This window comes from Lissotriton helveticus, chromosome 2_1, assembly GCF_964261635.1.
Source record: "Lissotriton helveticus chromosome 2_1, aLisHel1.1, whole genome shotgun sequence".
Lineage (NCBI taxonomy): Eukaryota > Metazoa > Chordata > Amphibia > Caudata > Salamandridae > Lissotriton > Lissotriton helveticus.
Window position 1 is genome coordinate 2,122,344,708 of NC_136059.1, and position 22,047 is coordinate 2,122,366,754.

Here is a 22,047-nt window from a genome sequence, read left to right on the forward strand (position 1 = left end):
AGGCCTGTACTGATAATGTCATCTCCTTTGATGTGCCATGTGCTCGTTAGAGGAGAAGTCGAGAGGTGTCCAGCACGGAGCTTCGAGTGTGCTTTATGACCTATAGATATGGTGGAGTCTGGAATTTGAGGCCCACTGCAGGACGGACTGTATGCAGGTGCGAGGGTCTTAATCAGCTAGAATGAAAGGGGCTTTGTTCAGTGGCGCTTGGCGCAGGCCTGTAGGAGTTTCCAGGAATTTCAGGGGGTATCGGCGCACTGGAGAAGAAGCCTGGGAACCAAGGTCAACTTTAACGAGGGTCTTGAAGAGTACCATCATGGAGTTTACCGCGCAAAGATGTACCACGTGAGGGGCGTCCCAAAGGGCGTTTCTATTGGAAATGTGATTTGGTATTAGGGAAAGCGACCCGGGAGGAGAGTAGAGCAGATGATTTTGGGAGCCTAAGGAAGCGGATGGGTAGGCAGATAGGCTGATCAGGAGAGACCCATTATCAGAGAAGAGACAAAGAGAAGTGCGTGATCTTCTTAGGAAGTCACCACGGCTGACACCTAGAGGGGTAAAGATCTTGTTAAGTAGGGATGTCACTTAGTATAGTGTAGGGACAGACTAACCTTAATTTTCTTTTCTGTAATGACGTTGAGGTTGCAACTTGTATCCATTTTGGCAACGCTCATGCTTTTTGAAATTGTACTCATTATTCTGTTTTTCAGACTCAGACTATTCAAAAAGTTCATGTTCATAGTGATACCAATTTATCTTCTGAATCTCATTTTGAGAAGTTTGTATCTTCAGTTATCTCTGACTTTATATTAAATCTTTGAAACTTAAATTTGGTCAGTGGTCATTTAGAGTGGTGTAAGTTCTTAAATTGATTGACTTATTGTTAGATTACCTTTTACTCAATGACAGGTACCAACGATTCAGTCGACTTGGTTTGGGATCTGGTAAGGTAACTAGTAACCAGAAATCATGCATCATGAGGAACACCCATTATAGTGGTAGACAACACATCTGAAGATGATGCAGTCCTTGCTTCTTTGTTAAAAGAAGCACATTATTGTTTAGTTGCTATAAATCAGTGATGGTCAAAGTACGGCCCAGGGGCCACATGCGGCCCTCGTGTCCTTTACATGCAGCCCCTTGGTAAAGAGCAGCACTGGGCTGCTGTTTACTAGACTCAGCACTAACATTGAGAAAGATGTTAAATAAACGGTCAAGCTTTTATTCATAGGCTTATTGAAATTACACCAAGAAGTAACTAGGGTGTCCGGCTGCACTTAACATTTAGGAACACCTTTATTTTTTAAAGACGTCTTGCAGCAAAAGTGTAAAAGTCTGATACACTCTGTTAATAGTTCACATAGTGTATTTCATTAACATGCTGAACCGTTTCACTTTAGTACATCAGATCATCAGTGCATTGAATAGTATTTTTATTTTTAAAGTGAAAGTTTTCAATCATGAATTGTGAAACCCTGACAACAATGGCAATTGTGTACTAAGAGGCAAATCAATTGTTATATGCACTCGCTGGGGGCCGGGGTTTCCATTATACATGAACAAGATATAGTTTATTAAATCAAACACAAGAGAAGGTTTTGTACAGCACACAACCTGAAGACATGTAATTCGTGGTCCTCATTTGTGATAACTAAGAAAAAAGAGGGAAAATGAAACAATACAACTGCCTAGGATCACGCATTTTAGTTAAGGCGAGAAGCCGGGTTTCATCCCAGGTTTTTGGTTTCACATTGTGCAATTCAGACACTAGATGTGTATGCCTCACTTCCTTCATTCCCACCTTACCACCAACCCCTGACAGTCAACCTGCTGGTATAAATCAGCCCTCTGTCGCCTCACTGACCACATTTTGTGGATCCTGAGAAAATGTTTGTGAGTGCCAATGCTCTAAATAACACGATCTACCTATTTGTTCTGGATCATGTCAAATTTATTTTTTTTTACAGGTTTGACTTGTCATCCAAGTCGGCCATTTACTATGGCATCGTGCTCTCGTGACTCCACAGTCAGACTTTGGTCATTGACTCCTTTAATAACTCCACTTCAAATCAATATCCTGGCAGATCGACCTTGGGAAGAGATCATTGGAAATACAGGTATATGTTTCTCAATTTGATTATATATTTATAAAATATGTTGAAAACATTCTCTTGTTATCTACCTAAAACACCGACCAGAAACAATACAGAACCGCTAGAACTGGACATTTTGGGGGGGAGGAGGGGGGGGGGGTGATTGTTGAAGTTGCACTTTAGTTAGAAGGGCCTGATTGTTCCTCCTTCATGAGCAAAATCTTTGAACTCAAGTGTTGACAGAAAGCACATGTCTGGTAACATGAACTACCCACAAAGCCCTCACCTTGTTGTAATGCCAAAGGTGGTCCTTTGGGTGCCATCATCACAATATGGGAAAAACAGGATGATTAGTGGCAAGGCTTATCATACGCAAAGAGTTTTCAAGTGTTCCCCTTAATCCGGTACATACTATTTGTATTGTGTGCTCCAAGGACGGGGACAGCCACTCATACCCCCAGAAAAGGACTAGTAAACCAGTCCAATAGCAAGAGAAATAGATTGTCTTGAGCACAATACCATGTGTATCATGACATCATGAAATCAAAGTCCAATCAATAATTGATTTGAGCACTTATTATCCAATTTTTGTTCACCAATGAGCACACGGGTGTTGTGGTGGAGGTGATCTTGTGTAAATACCTCTAGTTTGACTCAGACATATGTTGTCAATTTGTTTATAACCCTGATGAAGTCAGAGATGCAGAGGCATCAGAACTGATGAAACACGTGTTGGCTATATGTTTCTGGAGAAGATTTTATCAAACATCAAGAATAAAATCATTGTGGATAAGGAAGATTGATTGGACTTTGATTTCGTGATACACATGGTGTGCTCAGGACAATCTATATCATCACAATATGGCTGCTTGTTTTCGTAGCTGCTGCCTCACTAATGAGCTATTTAAAGTGTGGCAATGTGTTTGAGGCTGCCCTTTTGTGATGTTGATGAGTCTAAAGTTGTAGCAGCAGTGGACTTGGCTCAGTGCTGCTTGTGACATTGCTTCAAGACTGTGGCTGCTTTCTCTGCATTGCTGCTAATGGAAGGTGAGCACAGATTAGGATAGGTTGCAGCCCCTGACTGCTGCACATCCATTATATGGCAGCTCCAAACTACTACATATTTATCAGAGGAAATATTCTGTCCCTCTGAGCAACATCCCCTAGTAGTCATTCTTCAATCTTATCTGTAATAGATTTCACCAACGTTATCAACAGCTTCAAAGTCACATCTTACGAACATCCTCATCCTTCATAAAGACCCTCCCCAAGGACACACCTCTGCCCCTTCTCAACAGTAATACTGCCATATCCCAAAGCATCTTCCCAGTAGCCCTGAAGACCAGTCAGGCACTTCCCCTACTGAAGAAACATACCCTGGCCCGATGACCTTGACAGCTATTTTCCCATATAACCAAAAGACCAAAAGCAGCAGACAAGGTCAAGCACAACGGATCTTAAAGTTCTCAGAGGTTAGTGTGGTGCAATCTCTCCCAACACCCGCTGCTATAGGATGTATTATCTACCACAATGCAAAGAAACAGAATGGAAGGTGCACTCAAATGAAGTCAGTAACAAAAGTGATTTATAAATATCTTCTTCTTTATTCAAAGGTTATTCATGTAGCAAAGGCACAGCCAACGCGTTTCGTTCCCATTTGCCTTGAGGAACTTCGTCAGGGGTGTAAAAATTACAAACATATATATACACATGAAAATACAGAAAGTATATTACATGTAAACAAAAATGCTCACGACACTAAACTGAATTAGACTAACCCAACAAACAACACATCACAAAAAATGTATAATACAACAGTCAATATGACCCATTTGAGAAGAAACGTCCAAATACATGTCTTTCACTGATGCTATAGTGATGATCCTAATGGTTTAGGAAGATGGAATTAAATAATTGTATTTACAAGTGCTTGTGGCCTGGAGAGGACTGTTCCAGGCTGTTCTATTTACAACATAAAAAGAGGACTGACCAATGTCCGTATCCAAGTATGTTCCACACTGATCACAAAGCAACAAGTAAAGGATAAGTTGAGACAAAAGACATATAGCTAGAACCGGACTTCTCAAGAAAATGAAAAAAACAATTAAAAAAACACACACCAAATAAGAAAAAAAGGGAGGAAAAAAGGAAATGAGTTATTTAAGATCACAGGAAACTTTGTAAGTGCGATTAAGAAAAGATAATCCAGGCCACAAGCACTTGTAAATACAATTATTTAATTCCATCTTCCTAAACCATTAGGATCATCACTATAGCATCAGTGAAAGACATGTATTTGGACGTTTCTTCTCAAATGGGTCATATTGACTGTTGTATTATACATTTTTTGTGATGTGTTGTTTGTTGGGTTAGTCTAATTCAGTTTAGTGTCGTGAGCATTTTTGTTTACATGTAATATACTTTCTGTATTTTCATGTGTATATATATGTTTGTAATTTTTACAGCCCTGACGAAGTTCCTCAAGGCAAATGGGAACGAAACGCGTTGGCTGTGCCTTTGCTACATGAATAACCTTTGAATAAAGAAGAAGATATTTATAAATCACTTTTGTTACTGACTACATTTGAGTGCAGCTATCTTCCCATCTACCATTTAGTATTAAAACCATTGAAAAATGAATATATAAATACAACTCCAAGACAATAGCAACATCAATCATTAAATCGACATGTAGCAGTTAGTATCATTCTGCAGCACTGTACAAGTAGTGGATTGTACCCTCCTCCTGTACCCTCCTTTAATCCCTGCCTCCTCGGTACTCCCAGACCTCTTTAATGCATTTGACACAGACTCTGACCCCAAGCTCCTTCTATTATATCATCACAAATGGGTATCTCCAACACTGTCCTAGATGGACTCTCCAAATCCTTCTGTGAGTAGCACCTGCTCTTTCACATTGGTAACTCAGGATTCCAGAAGTGCTTCATATTATACAGAGTGCCCAAAAGTCTAATCAGAACCTATCAGCTTCAGTATATTCATAGAACACCCATCGAAATCGAATCTTTGATTGAAACATCAGAATTCACTAATACATCTATCACTAGAACTCTGTCTGGTGGTCTCATCAGCTGTTGGTATTCACAACTTAGAATACCATAAACTTATCCAGTCCTGGGTTATAGCACCTACCTGTAGCTCAACCCATCCAAAACTAAATTCTTCCCTTTCAACAAAAATAATAGGCAACACATTCCAATATGGCTACCCAAGGTTGGCTTCAAGCCCCAACTTACAGCCAATGCTAAACTACTTGTCTTCAAGGTCAGAGCCAACTTTTTTCAAGGAATACATGACAAAGAAAATGAATGTGGCATGGTAACATCTTTCCCTGATAAAAATGTGAAGTCTCTGTTCGCTGAAAAAGGTTTCAGTACTGCTTATGGAACTTTGCTGACTCTTCCTTCGCTCCTGTAACATCTTTAGGGTTAGTTGAATCACCAACATGACCATCTGTTTCTGCCTATTTGGTAGAAAAGGGATTAGCATCTGGTGGACTGCACCTCATCTGGAGCCAGGACATTTGCCAGACTGGAGACAAAAATCTGTGAAAAAGAAAAGAAGAAAGATTAAGGCTCTCGTGATGTAGCACAACATACCTTTCAACATGATAACTACCCCAAACCCCTTCCAATTCACGGAGGAATTCAAAGATTATTACCACTCCAGAATAAATTAAGCAGCTCTTCTTCAGGTATGCCCCTAATATATCAAAAGTGTTGTATCACTTGACAGTAATATTGCATTGGCTACATCGACTTAAGTACTACTTTGCTGGTTAAGTGAAGTCTAGTTATGTTGAGATGGAGGTAATAGTAAACGCCTCTCTCGCCCAGGGGATCCTCCCAGAATGCCTAAAAACAGGTCAAGTAATACCGGTCATCAAAAAACCTACAGTAGACCCAGCTGATCCAAATAACTATCGCCCAGTGACCAACATTCCACTCCTTGCCAAATTAATTGAGAAATGTGTTCAGAAACAGCTGAACCAACACATCAACAACTTCTCGCTTCTAGATGACTGCCAATCGGGATTCAGAACAGGACTCAGCACGGAAACGGCAATCCTTCACATTGTCGATGATGCTCTACAAGCACTAGATCAAAACCGATCTTGCCTACTCATCCTTCTAGACCTATCATCGGCATTTGATACAGTCAACCATGAAAATTACTGAACAGACTCCAGGACAGGATGGGATTATCCGGCACAGTACTAAAATGGTTTGAATTCTTCCTACACAACAGAAGTCAAAGATTCCTGGTCAACCAATCACTCTCACCATCTTGCCCAAATGAAATAGGAGTTCCTCAAGGATCGACACTATCTCCAGCATTGTTTAATCTGTACATCGAACCCCTTACAAAAATACTGCGAAATTCCAAAATATCCTACCACATGTATGCGGATGACACGCAGATATACATCAAGATCGCGTCCTTGGAAGACATCATGCTAATGATTGAAGCCCTCAAAATGACGTTAAAATGGTTATCTACCAATCATCTGAAGCTAAATGCACATAAAACTGAATTCTTACTTAGTTTGCCTCTAAAGAACCAAACAGAAGTGAACAAATGGTCTAAAATGATCACTGCGTTAAACTGCACCCCAACGCTAGTGAATTCGGCAAAATCACTCGGAATCACACTGGACGAGAACCTAGACATGAAAGCCAACATCAAGGCAATGACAAAAAACGCTCGTTTTCACCTACACTACTTAAGAAAAATGAAATCGTTTTTAACGGAGTCAGATCTAAAACTAGCTGTTCAATCACTGGTCATTTCGAGAATCGAATATGGATGCACAACGTTAACAGGTTTACCGAAAATTTCAATAGCTCCACTGAAAGCATGCCTTAATGCAGCAGCAAGACTTATCACTGGTACAAGGAAATTTGACCGTATCTCCCCACATCTGAAGGCGTTAAACTGGCTACCGTACGAAGCCAGAATACAACTAAAAATGGCATGTATCACCCACAAAGCTATTCATCACAACACACCTACATACCTCGCCCAGAAAATTGAATTATCGGGAGGAAACAGACCTGTAAGGAGTGCCAATGATCTGTTGCTGAGACCACCAATTTTCAAAAAGAAAAGAACTTACGATAGAGCGTTTTCTGGAGCGGCCCCCAGAATCTGGAACTCTCTCCCTCCGAACATTAGGAACATTACAAATATGGCAAGATTCAAGAGAGAATCTAAGATCTTTCTTATGAGTAAATTCCTCTCATAGGCAAGACAACACATCAACCGGACTTAAAGGATACAAACATTTTATAACTATGGGAAGTTTGTATGATCTCATTCCACTCTTAGACGATATCAGAAGTTGTCACTTTACTGACTTTGGACTGCAAATACTCAGAAGACAACTGTAAATCAGCTAATTAAGATCGCAAAACCCCTATCCTACCTCAGATTATTGTAATATACGTAGTGAACACGTTTGAAAGATATGTATAAAACTTTTTATTTCTATTCTTTATTTCTATTGTCATTGTCGTGACCTGTCTTGTTAAGCGCTCTGATACCTAAGGGTCTTGTTTGCGCTATAGAAAACTTTTAATAAATAAATAAATAAATAAATAATAATATTTATATATTTTCTTTGATAATGTAGTGGTAGGTGATGTGGTGGTTACAAAAGTATTGTACGTTGATATCATCGATCTCAATATAGTATCACCAAGCCCTCCTTCACCTGGTACAGCACTCAGCTATTTCTGGCTTGATTTGTGCTACATAAATACATGTTTGTAGCATATTTTGCAGTAGAAACACTAGTTCTGCATACTCCTAGCATCAGGGTTAGGCTAGGACATTTCAACTTGTTTTTCTTTAAAGAAAGGCGTTGGAATCACAGTTAGCATTTTGACTCCTCCCTGAGTGAGCAATGTGCATGATCACCAAATGCACGTTAGATTGTGTTTTTACCGCTTTGGGTTTAGATGTGCACCCACAGGGCTCCACGACTCAACATGTTCTCCATGTTCTTTCAGTCCCACATGGTGAATGTTTGACACCCAGAGTTGGGAAAAACATAATCATAAGCGTTTTCCTTTCAACTACACTATCTCAAGATCAATGTCCAGAGATCAAGTGCCCAAATGCCCTTCTGGTACTGCCTAACCCTAACCATGACAACACCATGTGTGAAGCTTGTGTCACCTTCTGGGTAAAAAAGGAAACTCTACAGTGTTAGCTCATCAAAGAATGCACCAGCAATCTGCTGCCGACATGCCCAATACCTTCAACGAACAAAACACCCTTTGCACTGAAAATGGTGAGGACACTGGCCATTCAGCCATCTCGCTCCATCAGCTGACTCCCAGCCCAAAGGTCATCTCTTCCAGAGGCTCCAACCCAGAGGACAAAGATGAGGCTTCACCATTCTTCAAGACTAGTGTCTCTCGAATGAAGACCTCCACCAGAGTCAGAAGTATGGTTGTCTCTAACACCCACTCCAAGCCTCCTGAAAGACCTCATGCAGAGGCAGAGCACTGCTCTTGAGGGAGTTGGGCGACAAGTCCTGTGCACAAAATGTGATAGCCTCAAATTAGACATACATGTCCTCCAGGAGGATAGCTGAGACACTATCAAAATCATACCAGATGCTAATTCTTCATTTTCCTTGGAAAAAAGGGTTATTTTGCAAAGAGGATCGAGGCCGCCTCTAACTCGTGCAAAGAGATTTTTACTATCGTTAGGGAATTTACGGCCCGACGATCTAATTCAACCCAGGGTGCTCGTTCTGAGCCGTGGGTAAATGCCCTTGCCAACTTTTTCACCACCAAGATAAAACTGATCCAGGACTCTTTTCCCTTGAGGGTGGCTGAAGTATTTCCCAACACTGATGATGGTTCAGTTCTAACGGCCCATTCAGATTCAGTCTTGGCAGACTTTCCGCCAGTCTCAGTTCCTTCGTCGTTGGCACTTATGACCAACCTCAAATCTGGGTCGCCTCTTGACCCTTGCCCGGCCAAAATTTTGGCGACAATGGCGAAAGTCGTAAATCCGTTGGTGAACCCTATTCTGAATCTTTCCTTGAGTGGGAGGGTGGTCCCGCAGGCTTGGAAGCAGGCGATGGTCATTCCCCTTCTCAAGAAGCCTGGTTTAGATCCTGAGGCTTTGGCCAATTATAGGCCCATTTCTCTCCTTCCTGCGCTTGCTAAGGTCTTGGAGAAGCATGTTCATATTGTGCTCTCCAATTTTCTGGAATCTCACAATCTGCTGCACTCCACCCAATCTGGCTTCTGCCCTAACTTAAGCACCGAGACGGTGCTTTTGGAGGTGTCGGAAGCTATTAAAGAGGCTCTGGATTCAGGAGGCAAAGCTATGCTTGTGATGCTTGATCTGTCGGTGGCTTTTGACACCGTCCCCCATGAGGGTCTCCTCGCCAGACTTCATGAGATCGGTCTGAGGGGGACGGTGCTCAGCTGGTTTAGATCGTTTTTGGCTGGCCGCCGACAAACGGTCTGGGCCTCCCCTAGCTCTGCCGTGATGCCGCCTTTGGGAGTCGGAGTCCCGCAGGGCTCAGTGTTAAGCCCGACTCTCTTTAACATCTTTATGACCCCTCTGGCGGCATTGGCGGAGTCCTTCGGGGCCCAGATCGTATCTTATGCCGATGATACCCAGCTCCTCTTTACGTGCGGGAAAGGAGCAGATTTTGATGGAGAGAGTATCCGCGGGTGCCTTGGGGCTGTTTTTAAATGGTTCCAGCTTAACAGCCTCAAGTGCAACTCAGACAAATCGGAGGTACTCTTCTTCGGCTGCCGATCTGACCCAGACTGGCAGGAATGGTGGCCTATCAATATGTTTCCTCCAGCGGGCTCTTCCCAGCTAGCCAAGAATCGGGGGATTAAGATCGATAATGGCCTGACGTTGAGATCACAGATCCTGGGTCTAACGGGAACATGCTTTGGCCTCCTCAGGATGCTCCGTAAGTTTCTTCCTTTGCTCTCAGAAGATCATAGGAAGACTACGGTGCAGGCCTTAATTGGTTCGAGATTGGACTATTCCAATGTCCTGTATCTCGGCCTGCCGGAGTACCTCCTGCAACGGTTGCAGGTGGTCCAGAACTCGGCTGCACGGGCCATTTTCGGCCTTTACAAGCGAGCTAGATCTTCCGGCCTCCTGCAGTCGCTTCATTGGCTGCCTATCCGGAGGCGGATAGTTTTTAAGGCCTTGACCTTGGCCCACAAGGCTCTCCACGCGTCTGGAGCAAAATATCTCCAAAGGAGGCTAGCCTTCTACCATCCTGCCCGATCTCTGAGATCTGAGTCGTTGTTCCTTGCCGCGGTCCCTCGAGTAAAAAGGGCCCGCATTGGAGGCCGGTCTTTCAGGCTGTTGGTGCCACAGCTTTGGAATACTCTGCCCTTGGCACTGCGTAGCACTTCTAATCTGTTGACTTTTAGGAAGGGCCTTAAAACTTGGCTTTTTGCTCTTTAGTGCGCTTTTTTTCTGTTGTCAGGGTCTCTTATTTTCCGTGTTGTGTTATCTGCTACAGGTTTACAATAAAAGCGCCGGGACACTCCATAGAGTAGCCGCGCGCTATAAAAGACTCATTTAACATAACATAACATAACATAACATAAGAAAAGCAGAGCTACAGCCAGGTCCTTAGGCTTGTCTATGGCCCCTCGTCACCCTCAGGCCACCATCTGTACCTTTTGTGGCCATGGAAGAGGTTGCCAACCATGTCCATACCCTCCCACCTTCACAGCCAATAGGCGTCTCAGCCCTTTGTGGCCAGGACGCAGTCCCATAAACCACATGAGATAGGAGGCTAGAGGTCAGGCAAGTCCACCTCCTCCCCCAGCTGCTGCAGCCTTCAAACCCCTTTAGTTTCCCCTCCTCTAGTTTGGAACACGGACATCTAGTGGGAGTCTGAATACCCATCACCTGCATCACTGGCGATCCTCTAAATATCTGTCAGATAGCAACGTAAGCTTCCTTGCACATGTTTGTCGAACACTACTGCCTGGGTAGTTAGGTCTGTCCCGATGGGCACTTCACCTGTTCAGTCCTACAGGACTTTTTGATTTAGAATTGGCTTTGCATACCCATCTCCTAAGAAGGCATTGTTTGGGTATCTATTCTCAGGTAAGGAATTTGTGGCTAGAAGCCTCTATCAGATGAACAAGTTATGTTTGGTATCTGGTAGAGACTCTATCTACCCTCCCCGCTCTGAAAGCCAAATGGAGTAAAAGGGACACCCTTCTCAGGTCCTTAGTTTTTTCCGCATCAGTAGCTCAGCTCTCAAGGTGAGGAAAGTCATGAAAGTAACTGACATCAGTGCGCCAGGATGGCACCTATATGGTAAACATCCTTTAAAACGACTGTGTTAGAAACGCATGTCATTACTCTGCATTTTTTACTCCGCAAAATCTTTTACAACGAAGGGCTTTACACCGCAAAGCATTACAACGCATTCCTCATTACAACGCCCCGGTAGAGTTAGAATAGTAAATTGCTTTGTAATTGACAATGCGTTGTAATGGATTGCGTTGTCAAGCCCAGCAATGTAAAAAAATGCGGGGTAATGGCATGAGTTGTAAATGCGTGTGGGGTAAAGTGTGATATTCCAACTATATAGGTACTGCCCACATCACTTCCAGCGAAGACGACACAGAGGTGACCAATACCACCTACATGTGCGCAGGGGTCCTGTTAAGAAACCTTCCGGGTCCAGTCTGATGCCTTGCAATATTCAGAGATAAGGAATGTGAGGCTAAATAGAGTCTCTATCATATAAGTCATTACAGAAGGTGAGGTGATTGTTCTTCGGAATTGACATCGTGGTCCCCTCACCTCTGGAGAGCTGCGACATTAACCCTTGGATGCATAGTAGACCCTGAAAACTCAGTGGAGTACACCCTGCCCTGTAGAAGAGAACACAACTAAGAACAATGGATTTTGAGCTTCCATCTTTATTCCGATTTCAGAGATAGCAGGTGTGCTTCCTTGGAACCAGTTTGGAACCAGTTGGGTCTGTTCCCCTTTCATGTGTCCTCACCAGGACACCTTCCAGGCTTGGTCCTGGTGCAGTAATCATCACAGTAGTTCAGAGGTGAGAGCAAGCTCCACCCAGCTATTTTCGTTCCCTCCTTACAGAGATCAGGAAAAGAGACAAAAACTGTCCCCTTTAACAGGCTCATTTTCCTAACAACAGATACTATGGACCTCACCCTGTATTCCACGCATATACCTAAAGGCAGCTGCTGCATGGGTCATTTCTTACCCACTGAATCAGGAAGGGCCCTGATACTTCCAAGGAAGTCTGTCTAATCTTTCTTTACCATACCATCTGGTGTTTCCCCGCCATCTAGAAGATGCGAGCAATACATATATGCTGTCTGGAGAAAGCAACCTCTCCTCCTCCATCATGTACTCTGGTCTTGCCCTTACAGCCCACGAGATGTCAAGTTCAGCATACTGGGTTCACTGTGATCAATGGAACTATATATGAATGGGCCTGTAAGCGCACATTCGTAGCAACACAGGTAAAAAGCCAGTCAATTTAATTCACCAACCATGGTATGCTGCCACCACTGCACTCCTCGCTAGAAACCCTTGACAGGGATGCTAGTCCCCTGTCACTATGTGGGAGTGCTTGTTGTGCCCCTCCTGGTTCAGGGCCTGTTCCAAACCTATCAATGTCAAACAAACGTGCCTCGGTCAATACAGGCACATGGGATTAGTATGTGAAATGACCTAAAATAAAAAATACAGGATTACAGACTGCATGGAACTGAATGAGAGGATCATTTTGTCCAGTAGCTTGTCTCTTGAGATGAGAAGGTTACTTGTGGAGTGCTTGATGCTTTACTTCTAATACATATCTTTCTTTTATAGATCGGGCTATGGAACCTGGCGCTCCACCGCTCCTTTGTGGCAAAGTATCAAGGGACATTAAACAGGAAGTCGATAAACTGACCTGCAACCACAGAGGAAAGAAACTAAGGTGGTTTTCGGAGTGCCTTTCGGTAAGCAGCATAGTAGGAGCATGACTCACCCTTTTATGATAGAGCTCTAGGATTGCAAGCAAATAAAACTCCTTCCCCATTGTGAAGTTTGTGTCATTTAACATAGAATGTAATCTCGGGTTTATGCTCCTGCAAGGATGGCAGCAAGTCAGAGGAATACAGGGAATCAGAAACAAAGATGTGAAATGCTCAAACATGTAACACAGTAATACCTAACCAACTTTTGTTTCTGTCCTGTGGTTGTTTTCCAGGCTGTAGTGTACGGCAAATGTATCTCCAAGTGTCTTTCTCTCAAATTTCAGTGAACAATTCCCCAAGAGTGAAGTAGTAGCTGTCTTACCAAATGTAGAATTATATCTGGGTTTACCCAGAAATAGTCTGTTTGCTTTCTAGTAGCACAGTTTAATGTTTAGAGGTGTGTATGTCCTCATAATTAACAACAAAGTTTATGGTGTTTCTAGTTGACTTGACCTTTTCAAAGTATTATAAAAGGTGTCTTTTTTTTGTAGGAGGCTTGATGCAAATCCTAAACATTCACTAAACCTTGTCACCATAGTGAAAGCAGCTATTAGACCAAAAACATCAGGGAAACAATGGGTTATTCATCAGGGACAAAAGAACAACAGTTAATCTCCTTGAAGACATATGAATTTACTAGCACCAATAACACTAGGATGATATGCAGACACGGGCCTTTATAAACAAACAAAGGCCTTTCACTTGTCAGACCCCTGCAAGGGAAGTCTACTACCATGACACCCCAAACATCAAAGTGGAGGCTGTTGTAAGAGGAATTCATAAGGAAGCAAATGAGGGACCCTTCATAGCAGTGGGAAGAGCCACAATAAAGATGAGGGAATGAAAGTCCAAGTTGCAGCTGACTGGTATAAAGTACAAAACTAAGATACAATTGTTGCTATGTCCTCAGGGGTAGGTGACAGTGTTTCCTAAGTTGCAAAGGTATTTTTGACTTGGGCCATTTTTCTGACATAAAAGTGGTGCTACTAGATCCAGAATACAGAAGCCTTTGTGAATCAGGTGAATCTGAGAAATCATTTATGAAGATTCTCACCTTGGTACATTTTGGAAAGGGTACCAGAACTTGCCTGACTTTTGCAGGAATCCCTCTCTCAAGAGATACCATGATCCTTTAAGCATCCTTCTCACCACTGATACTACGCAACTGAGCATGTTTTACAGTAAAAAGAGCATGGTGATTTCATGCCTGCAGACAGTTCGCCTAAATTATGTTTGGGAGAGATGACAGTTAAGACTTGCTGCAAAGACCTGCATGAAGAACCACAAGGAAGGCGGGCTGGGGTGTCCTACATTTTATACACTACTATCAAGCTCCTTGGCTAGGCTACATGATTGAGTGGCTGAGAGGAGAGACAGAGAAACGATGGTGCTGTGTTGACCAAAACCAGATGGCCGGACCATTGGAGGAAGTACCATGGGTCACTAAAAGCATAAGAGGCCAGCTCTAATATATTTCCTCAGTTACTAGAGTGACTCTTGTCAGCTGGGATTCCGTTGCACGAACAAGGGAGTCTTACTTCTTTCCTTACTTCTTTTCCCTCCCCTCTCACGCCCATAATAGACAGCACGGGTTTTACGAACTGTGACTCCCAGATTTGAAGATCGAAGGGTTGCTTTCCCCTTCTGCTTCTTTTACACAGAGGATAGTCTGAAGTCATTGGATCAAACATGAATATGGAATCCCTAAGACCTAGCGTGTTCACTACCTCCAGTGCCGACATTAGGCCATGCAGAGCCGTATCAAAGCAAGCACCACCATGGCACTTGCATTGTTTGAAAAATTCCTCCAATGCCTTACATCACCCAAAACCACTTTCTAAAATCTACAACATTCTTAATTTCCCAGTGACCACATGCAAATCCTCTTTTCAATTGCAGTGGATAAAGACCTTAATGTAACGCTTGACATCAAACAATTGCACAAGATATTGCTTTGTACCAACAACTTTTCCCACCATTCATGAGGCAGGGAGATCCTCCACAAAATACTATTCCACAGGCACCTTACCCCTGCCTGACTCCAAACTACTGTGGGGGGAAAGGCTACCTATTGCATACCCTGTGGTCCTGCCCTGCGCTCTGAGACTTTTGGGATAAGATTTTCTCCGCCATCTCACAAATCCAAGGTCAAGACTTAGATAAGCTTCCTTAACTGGCCTTGCACACAGACTGTCAAAGAGAATATACCTACTCTGCTGCTGGTAAGAAGATCTCCCGCCTTCTTCTGAAGGCAAAACACACTACCAACTCCCTCTGTGGAGACTAATAAGTCAGTGTATGAGTTTTGGTTGCAAAAATGTTGGCACTTACTAGGGCGTGAGAAAATAGAGTAAGACCCACAAGATAAACCTCAACTCTTCTCTAAACTATGGAATCCTGTCCCTTCCTATTTGAACAAGGAGTACAGGGGCAGAATGTTCCTGCAAACCCTGCGAGGCCTGGGGCTGACCGACCCTTATTTGATCCCTCTGTTTGGATCCTCTTTGGTCCTGGAAAAGTGATGAACAATCAACTTTCCAGTTATGTAGATGAGTGGCCAGGTGGGAATGTGGCTGGGTGTTTGGGAGTTTAGTATTTATGATTACATCCACCTGTGGTTCTTGGGATTCATGTTCTTATTTTTCATGAAGAAATAAAAAGGTTTATCTGTCGTCTTAGGACTAGCTAGAGTTTACCTCTTCCCCTCCAGAAATAGGAAAAAACTGCAAAACCCAAACATACTATTAGATATATCGAGAGAGAAATATCCCTGTTTTCTCCTTTTTGTTTGTGAGATATCTTCTACTAGAGGGCTGTTTACATCGAGACATGAGATGGGACAGTGCACATTCAATACCACTAACAACTGCACACCTCCCATAACCTGGGAATCATGTCTAGTACTTCATCTCACTGAGTCACCTTGACACGGGGCCCGTCTTAATCCCTATACTGGAGCAGAAATTCCCCTGCATCTAACACCAGACACATACTTAACTCCTTCACCGGATTCACCATTCACCCCTTTACATCGCTGTTCACCTGTTAAATGACCTAGGTGTTTAAGGGTTGAGATACCAACCTCACCCCTTGGGTCTAAGCACCCTTGTATCCCCGAAAGGACTTTTAACACTGGACGTGACTCCTCTACTATTAAACAAGACATCCGCTTCACCCCTGGTGCACAACTCAACCTTCAGAGGTCAATGATGAGCCTCTTAACCGGGAGGCGCAATACCCAACATGTATATTCATGGGATGTCAGGTAAAACGGAACACACATGAGTTTTGATTTCTCCATGCTCACCCGCAATAGGAGATGGAGATTCTGGATCCCCCACGCGGGTCCATTAAAATACATGCACGCCACAGGGACAACACTCCGGCAACTGCAGAACACACGGTAGGTCGGCAGCTAGATGCGATCACCGACAACCGTGAGTAACTCTATGCTCCCTTTCTTCATAGCGTGGCCGCCCATCGGATGCTCTCTACACACTCGGACTATTGTAGTCACATCTTGCTAACTTCGTTTTCATTTCTGACCCTTCTCAATAGGAATAATGGCACACAAGTAAGCGTTCATTCGGGTTTGTGCGACTGGGGTCTCAATACATTTATAATGTGGGTAAGTCTAGCACGAAGGAATTCGAAGCCTATTGCCTAAATCATATGCCTCTTTATCAGCGAGGCAAACGCTACAGGTGATTTTGGACAGGCCAACACATTTGTGTGTGTGAATCACAGGGACGAACTCCCCACACCGATTATGTCACAAACGTTAACAATGACTTGCATGTGTGTGTATTCTGCCTTATGTTGTGATGTTTAACTCTAGCAGGGTACTTCGCCCATGATGGACTGATGGTGGTGAATACCTGCTTACCTCTGCCTTTTACTTTCAAAACCAATGATACAGCTTGATGATGGTATATTTGAATATTTTGTTTCTCTGTATATTCCCCATCCCTTTTTCTATAGGTTTTACCCAGAAGGTATACTATATATCTGTGTGACTTTTGTTATGTATGGTACTAGACACTTGCACTGACCACCCCTTTTTGAGTAGATAAGGATATTTGGTCCTGAAGAAATGCCATGATCGCTCGGACAATAAAATGTTCGAAACATGACGACCCACATCCTTATCTATAATGTGCTAGAGTGGACCATTACATCCGTCGCTCGCCCGGATCTATGTTTTTAAACATAACATAGGAACCCAGCGATTACATTGTTTTTTGGCTCCTATAGTTATTTTTATTGCACATTTCCTCCAATCTACTCACTACATTCACATACCCCTTTCATCACACCTCAAGCTCCACATGGACAAAAAATAACAGTGATGGCTTGAGAATGATAAAAGCAGCTATGTTTATATCTCCAGCTAATTATTATTTGGTGTTGTTCAGTGGACCGAAGCCACATAATTTAATTAACTAGTAATGTTTGGCAGCACTTTTCATGTCAAATTTATCAAAGTTAAGAAAGGAAACGAATGCAGTACATTTAAGTCTGTACACAAATTGTCTTTGAAAAGAATTGTGATAATGAATAAACATGCACTTTGGTTAAATGTCCTTATTCAAGTATGTGTTTCATTATTGTGTTCAGCCCCCTGGAGGAAGCAAGAATTTGTGGGACCTTGTTGCCGTATTACAAGGACAAGATGACAGTTTGCTTCCACAGAACTACTGTAAGGGGATCATGCACATGAAACACCTGGTTAGATTTAAAACTGTAAGTACAAATGTCACTGCGACCATTTTAGACTTCTGTATGTTCACCTGGCACACTTCAGTCAGAACTAAGGGCCTGGTTTAGAGTTTGGCGGATAGGTTACCCTTCGACAAACATTAAGTGCATTATATCGTCATATACGTGTAATAAGGTGACCTGGATATCCATTACATTTTGAAAGAGTACCCTGCCCGCCAAACGTAAATCAAGCCCTAAATCTTTATGCTTATTTTTATACGGGCAGGCTGGTGGCCTTGTTTTACATATTCTAACTAAAACTGCAAATTACCTCCTTTTGCTCTTCCACATCCTAGTACTTACTTCCTCAGATGCGCCCGTGTCAGAAAACCTACACCCTGTTGGCAATTTATTCTGTAATAAAACCTTTGGAAGTGGTAGTTGCAGTATCTTGTGAGTTAGAGATGACAGGACCCTTTTGGTTCCTGATGGACTCCATAGAAGAGTGTTGTAAGTGCGTGGGGTGGGTAATCGAATTCATGATGGAATTTTCAGGTCGCGGTTCAATGCTGATGAATAAAGATGTGTAATACAAAGCTCCATTTGTGGGGTGATCATTCATAAATACTCGAGCTGGGGTAGGACGCTACAACTGGCATCAAAATAGGGGATTACGTAAACCCTGCAACTCGAAGAATAGAAAGTGCTTTCCCGGAGAGTGTGCCATGGTCTGGCAAACTGCTTGTGCATGCCATGTGTGCCTCAGTTGAAGTGAAAATCGCTGGTTGGTGTATGTGGAGTCAAAGTGACACTCTAGCCAGTGATAGGCCTGTGAAGAAAGTGAAGTCCTGAAAGAAAGTGTGTTTGTTGTCGGCTACAAATTTGCTTACAAACTCAAAACAAGAGGTACTGTGCCACAACGAGACACAGATCCATCATTCATACAATACAATCCTAAAGGCAGCAACGACCGTAAAGGCAGCAACCCCAGGTACAGCTAGAGGCTGTGCTAGCCGAGGGCAAGGAAGCACTGGAAGCAGAGACATTTCTGAGATCAAGGAATGGTAAAGGCAGTGACAACTAGGTGCAGAAAGTCTAGTGAGCAGCGACAATCAAACATAAATAGAATACATGCACACTTACCTCAACTTAAGTAAAGTGAGTCATCATACCACAGCTTTTGGCCATGGGTTGTGAATATGGAGCCTGTGATCCCTGAACCGGACACCACAGACGGTGTCGGGTGCGTTCCGCACAATTCAAAAGTCCTTCAGAAATTGAACTGCTCCAACGGCAATGCGGTTAGAAGCAACACCAATTCAGATTGGCCATAACAATCCTGAAGCCAGCATATTGCAAGGTTTTATAGATGGTATTAATGGTGCCGGTCCAGGTGAACACACATACTCTTGTCAGTAAGGTCCATAACTGGTTATAAAGCCACTGTGTTGTACAGTTTCCACTTTTCAGTAGGAACTCTTCGTTTGTTGTACAACATATATGTTGGGATGGGACCAGACTGATTCTATGCACTCCCTCAGGATATGTTGGACTATAGAAGAGCTAGATCACAGTGCCACCACAAGTACCCCATAACTTATCAAGGTAGCAAATGGTTTGGGCAGCCTCAGAACTTGACAACATTGATCCCCCCAGGAATCATGGTAACAGATATAGAACCTTTTCGCTGAGTCACTTTTGCTCTGTCAGAGAGATATGAAAGAAATATGCAAAGGGGTGTTTTCAATATTTATTGGACCATCTTGTATAAAGTATATGCACTGCAGGGGGGCGTGGCCTGACTGCCGAGCGGAATGGCTGCTTAACCCGGCAGCTCCGCAGACCAAGCTATAAATCCGACATATATCCTGCCAACTGACGCTGCATCTCGGACCCCCAAAGAGCCTGCCTACCTATACGATCCTCCGGTCGATAATCCAGCGGATCCAGTGCCACGGAACGTGAGAAAACAGCCACGTTGCCCGGTGCCTGGCTGAGGAGGTGCGGCCTGTGTGAGGTGCCGAGCCGGGACCTGGATTTTCGCCCAGCCTAAGGGAGAAGAGAGCGGACCCGCAGTTGCGATAGAACCGGGCAGGGAGCATCGCTGGCGCCTGAGGCGCGGACATAGCTACCGGCCGGAGCGTGGCCACCCACAGCTGCCGCAAGACGGGGTGAGTGCTGCCGCTGACGCCTTAGAGACCGGGGCACCGAAGGAGGCCGGGGGCAGAGCGGCCACAGCGCGGAGAGGCAGAGGGACGTGCGGCGCCCCCGCCGGGCCCAACCGCATGGGACTGGGGCTGAGTGAGAGACTGTGCAAGCGGAGTAACGACAATCCGGGCTCGCGTTGATCTGCCACGACGCCCAGTAACTGCACCATTGCAGTGCAGGATCGCGAGGCAGGAATCACCGCGGCTATCTCTCCTGCGAGAAGCGCTGCACTTGGGCCGCCATCTTGGAACGGATCGGCCCGCTCTGCCAGGCTGAAACATACCTGCTGGTGGCTAGTGGCGGGAGCGAGAATATCCCCGAGCCCGGCCAGGGAAACCCGGTTACTGCTAGCTGGACAAATTGGAACGGTGGCATAACGACTCGAGACGAGCAGCACCTTGAGGGAGAGAGAGATTGAGCAGGCCAGGACTTGGACCAAGACTTGGGCCCTGATACCACACGTGCAACGGCAAAATCCATATGCAGACAGGGGGACTGCACGACGGTACTGCGAGAGAGACGCCTATAGCCTGAATTTATCCCTGTGATGCGGTGGGTACTGACCTTGTGAATAGCGTGATCCTGGTGGCGAATCTACTGAGCGGAGACGCCTTGGCAGCTGCGGCACGTTGTTTGCACGCGTGAAGCAGACTTAGCCAGGCCTGTTAACTGAGTGGAGTGAGCAGCTGAGAGAGGCATACCTGGACGGGGTCTGGCTGACGCCTGGTTCTGTCGCCTGAGACAACATGGGGAAGCCGGACACGAGACAACCGAAAATCACATTTGATAAAACGAAGCAGAAAGCTGCCAATCAGGACCAGGCTGAGCCGGACACTGGAGGTGAGAGTGCACAACAGTACCCAGCCGAGGACATTCGCCACATGTTCTAGGACTTGAAAACAAGCCTGCAGGCCATCGATGCTAAGATGGACAGCCTGGCCGCCCGAATGGATGGCATCACGAGGCGCATGGACAAGCAGGAAGGCAGAGTGAGCGTGCAGGAAACGCGGGTGACCGAAACGGAGGAGGGCCAGAGAGAACTGGAAAAGAAAGTAAGAGGCATGGATAAGATGCTGGAAGTAATTCAACAAAAGAATGAGGATTTGGAAGCGAAATCGCGCCGAAATAACATACGCATCGCATCACGGGCGTGGCGGAATCCACAGATATACCGAACATGGAGCGATATATGGAGACCATGCTGAAGGACCTCTTCGACGACGGTCTGTCCCCAATGTTCTTAGTAGAGAGGGCACACAGATCACTGGGACCTAAGCCCAAACCGGGAGCCCCGCCAAGGCCGATTTTGGCCCGGATCCTGAACTACAGAGACAGGGACGCGATATTGAGACTGTCCAGAGAAAAAGGCAAGATACAATATAAAGGCAATAACATAGAAATATATCCGGACTTCACTCTCCAAGTGCAAGCAGCCCACAGGGAATTCATACCTGCAAAGAAGATATTTCAACAGACGGGCACGAAATATGCATTAATCTACCCGGCGAAGCTCAGAGTACAGGGTCCCGGGAAGCCAACGTTTTTCGTTGATGCGAAAGCCGCACTTCAATATGCCAAGCACCTGGCGAAAGAGCAGAAACAAAGGCCTAATCAGGGGGAGCAAGGTACTCTGGGCCGGCTGAGTGATGTTGAATGATAACTACGCTCCCTGCACTGACATACTGTAGTAGATGGCTGATGTCATGACACAACGGAGTGGAAAGAGACTTGACCGTGAGGAGGAGAGGGCTGGACAAATCGCCTGACATGATGTACGGTATGGTTCGGGGGGTCCTGGAGAGGCAGCGTTCTTAGCTGCGCTTGGTCACCCTGTCACAAGTACGGGGCAAGAAGGTAGTCACCCTACGTACCCTCTGGGATGATTCACGCTGTTACTACACTAGTTGAACTGATCCCTGGTGATTGTTCTTTCACTGCAAGTTGGGACGTGCCATGGGACGGGGAGGGAAATGATGCACAACCTAGTTGGGGGGTTGTGTGGGAGGTGG

At 44.5% G+C, this 22,047-nt stretch overlaps 1 protein-coding gene across 2 annotated transcripts in view; it reads left to right on the forward strand.

Moving 5' to 3' along the window:
- Positions 1-22,047, forward strand: part of WDR17 (WD repeat domain 17) — a 953,840-nt gene that overhangs the window by 527,326 nt on the left and 404,467 nt on the right. For both annotated transcript variants that reach the window (XM_078677682.1, XM_078677683.1), the window contains exons 14-16: positions 1,968-2,117; positions 12,981-13,111; positions 17,747-17,872. In XM_078677682.1, coding sequence (XP_078533808.1) covers positions 1,968-2,117; positions 12,981-13,111; positions 17,747-17,872 — 407 coding nt within the window. The remainder of the gene's footprint in view (positions 1-1,967; positions 2,118-12,980; positions 13,112-17,746; positions 17,873-22,047) is intronic.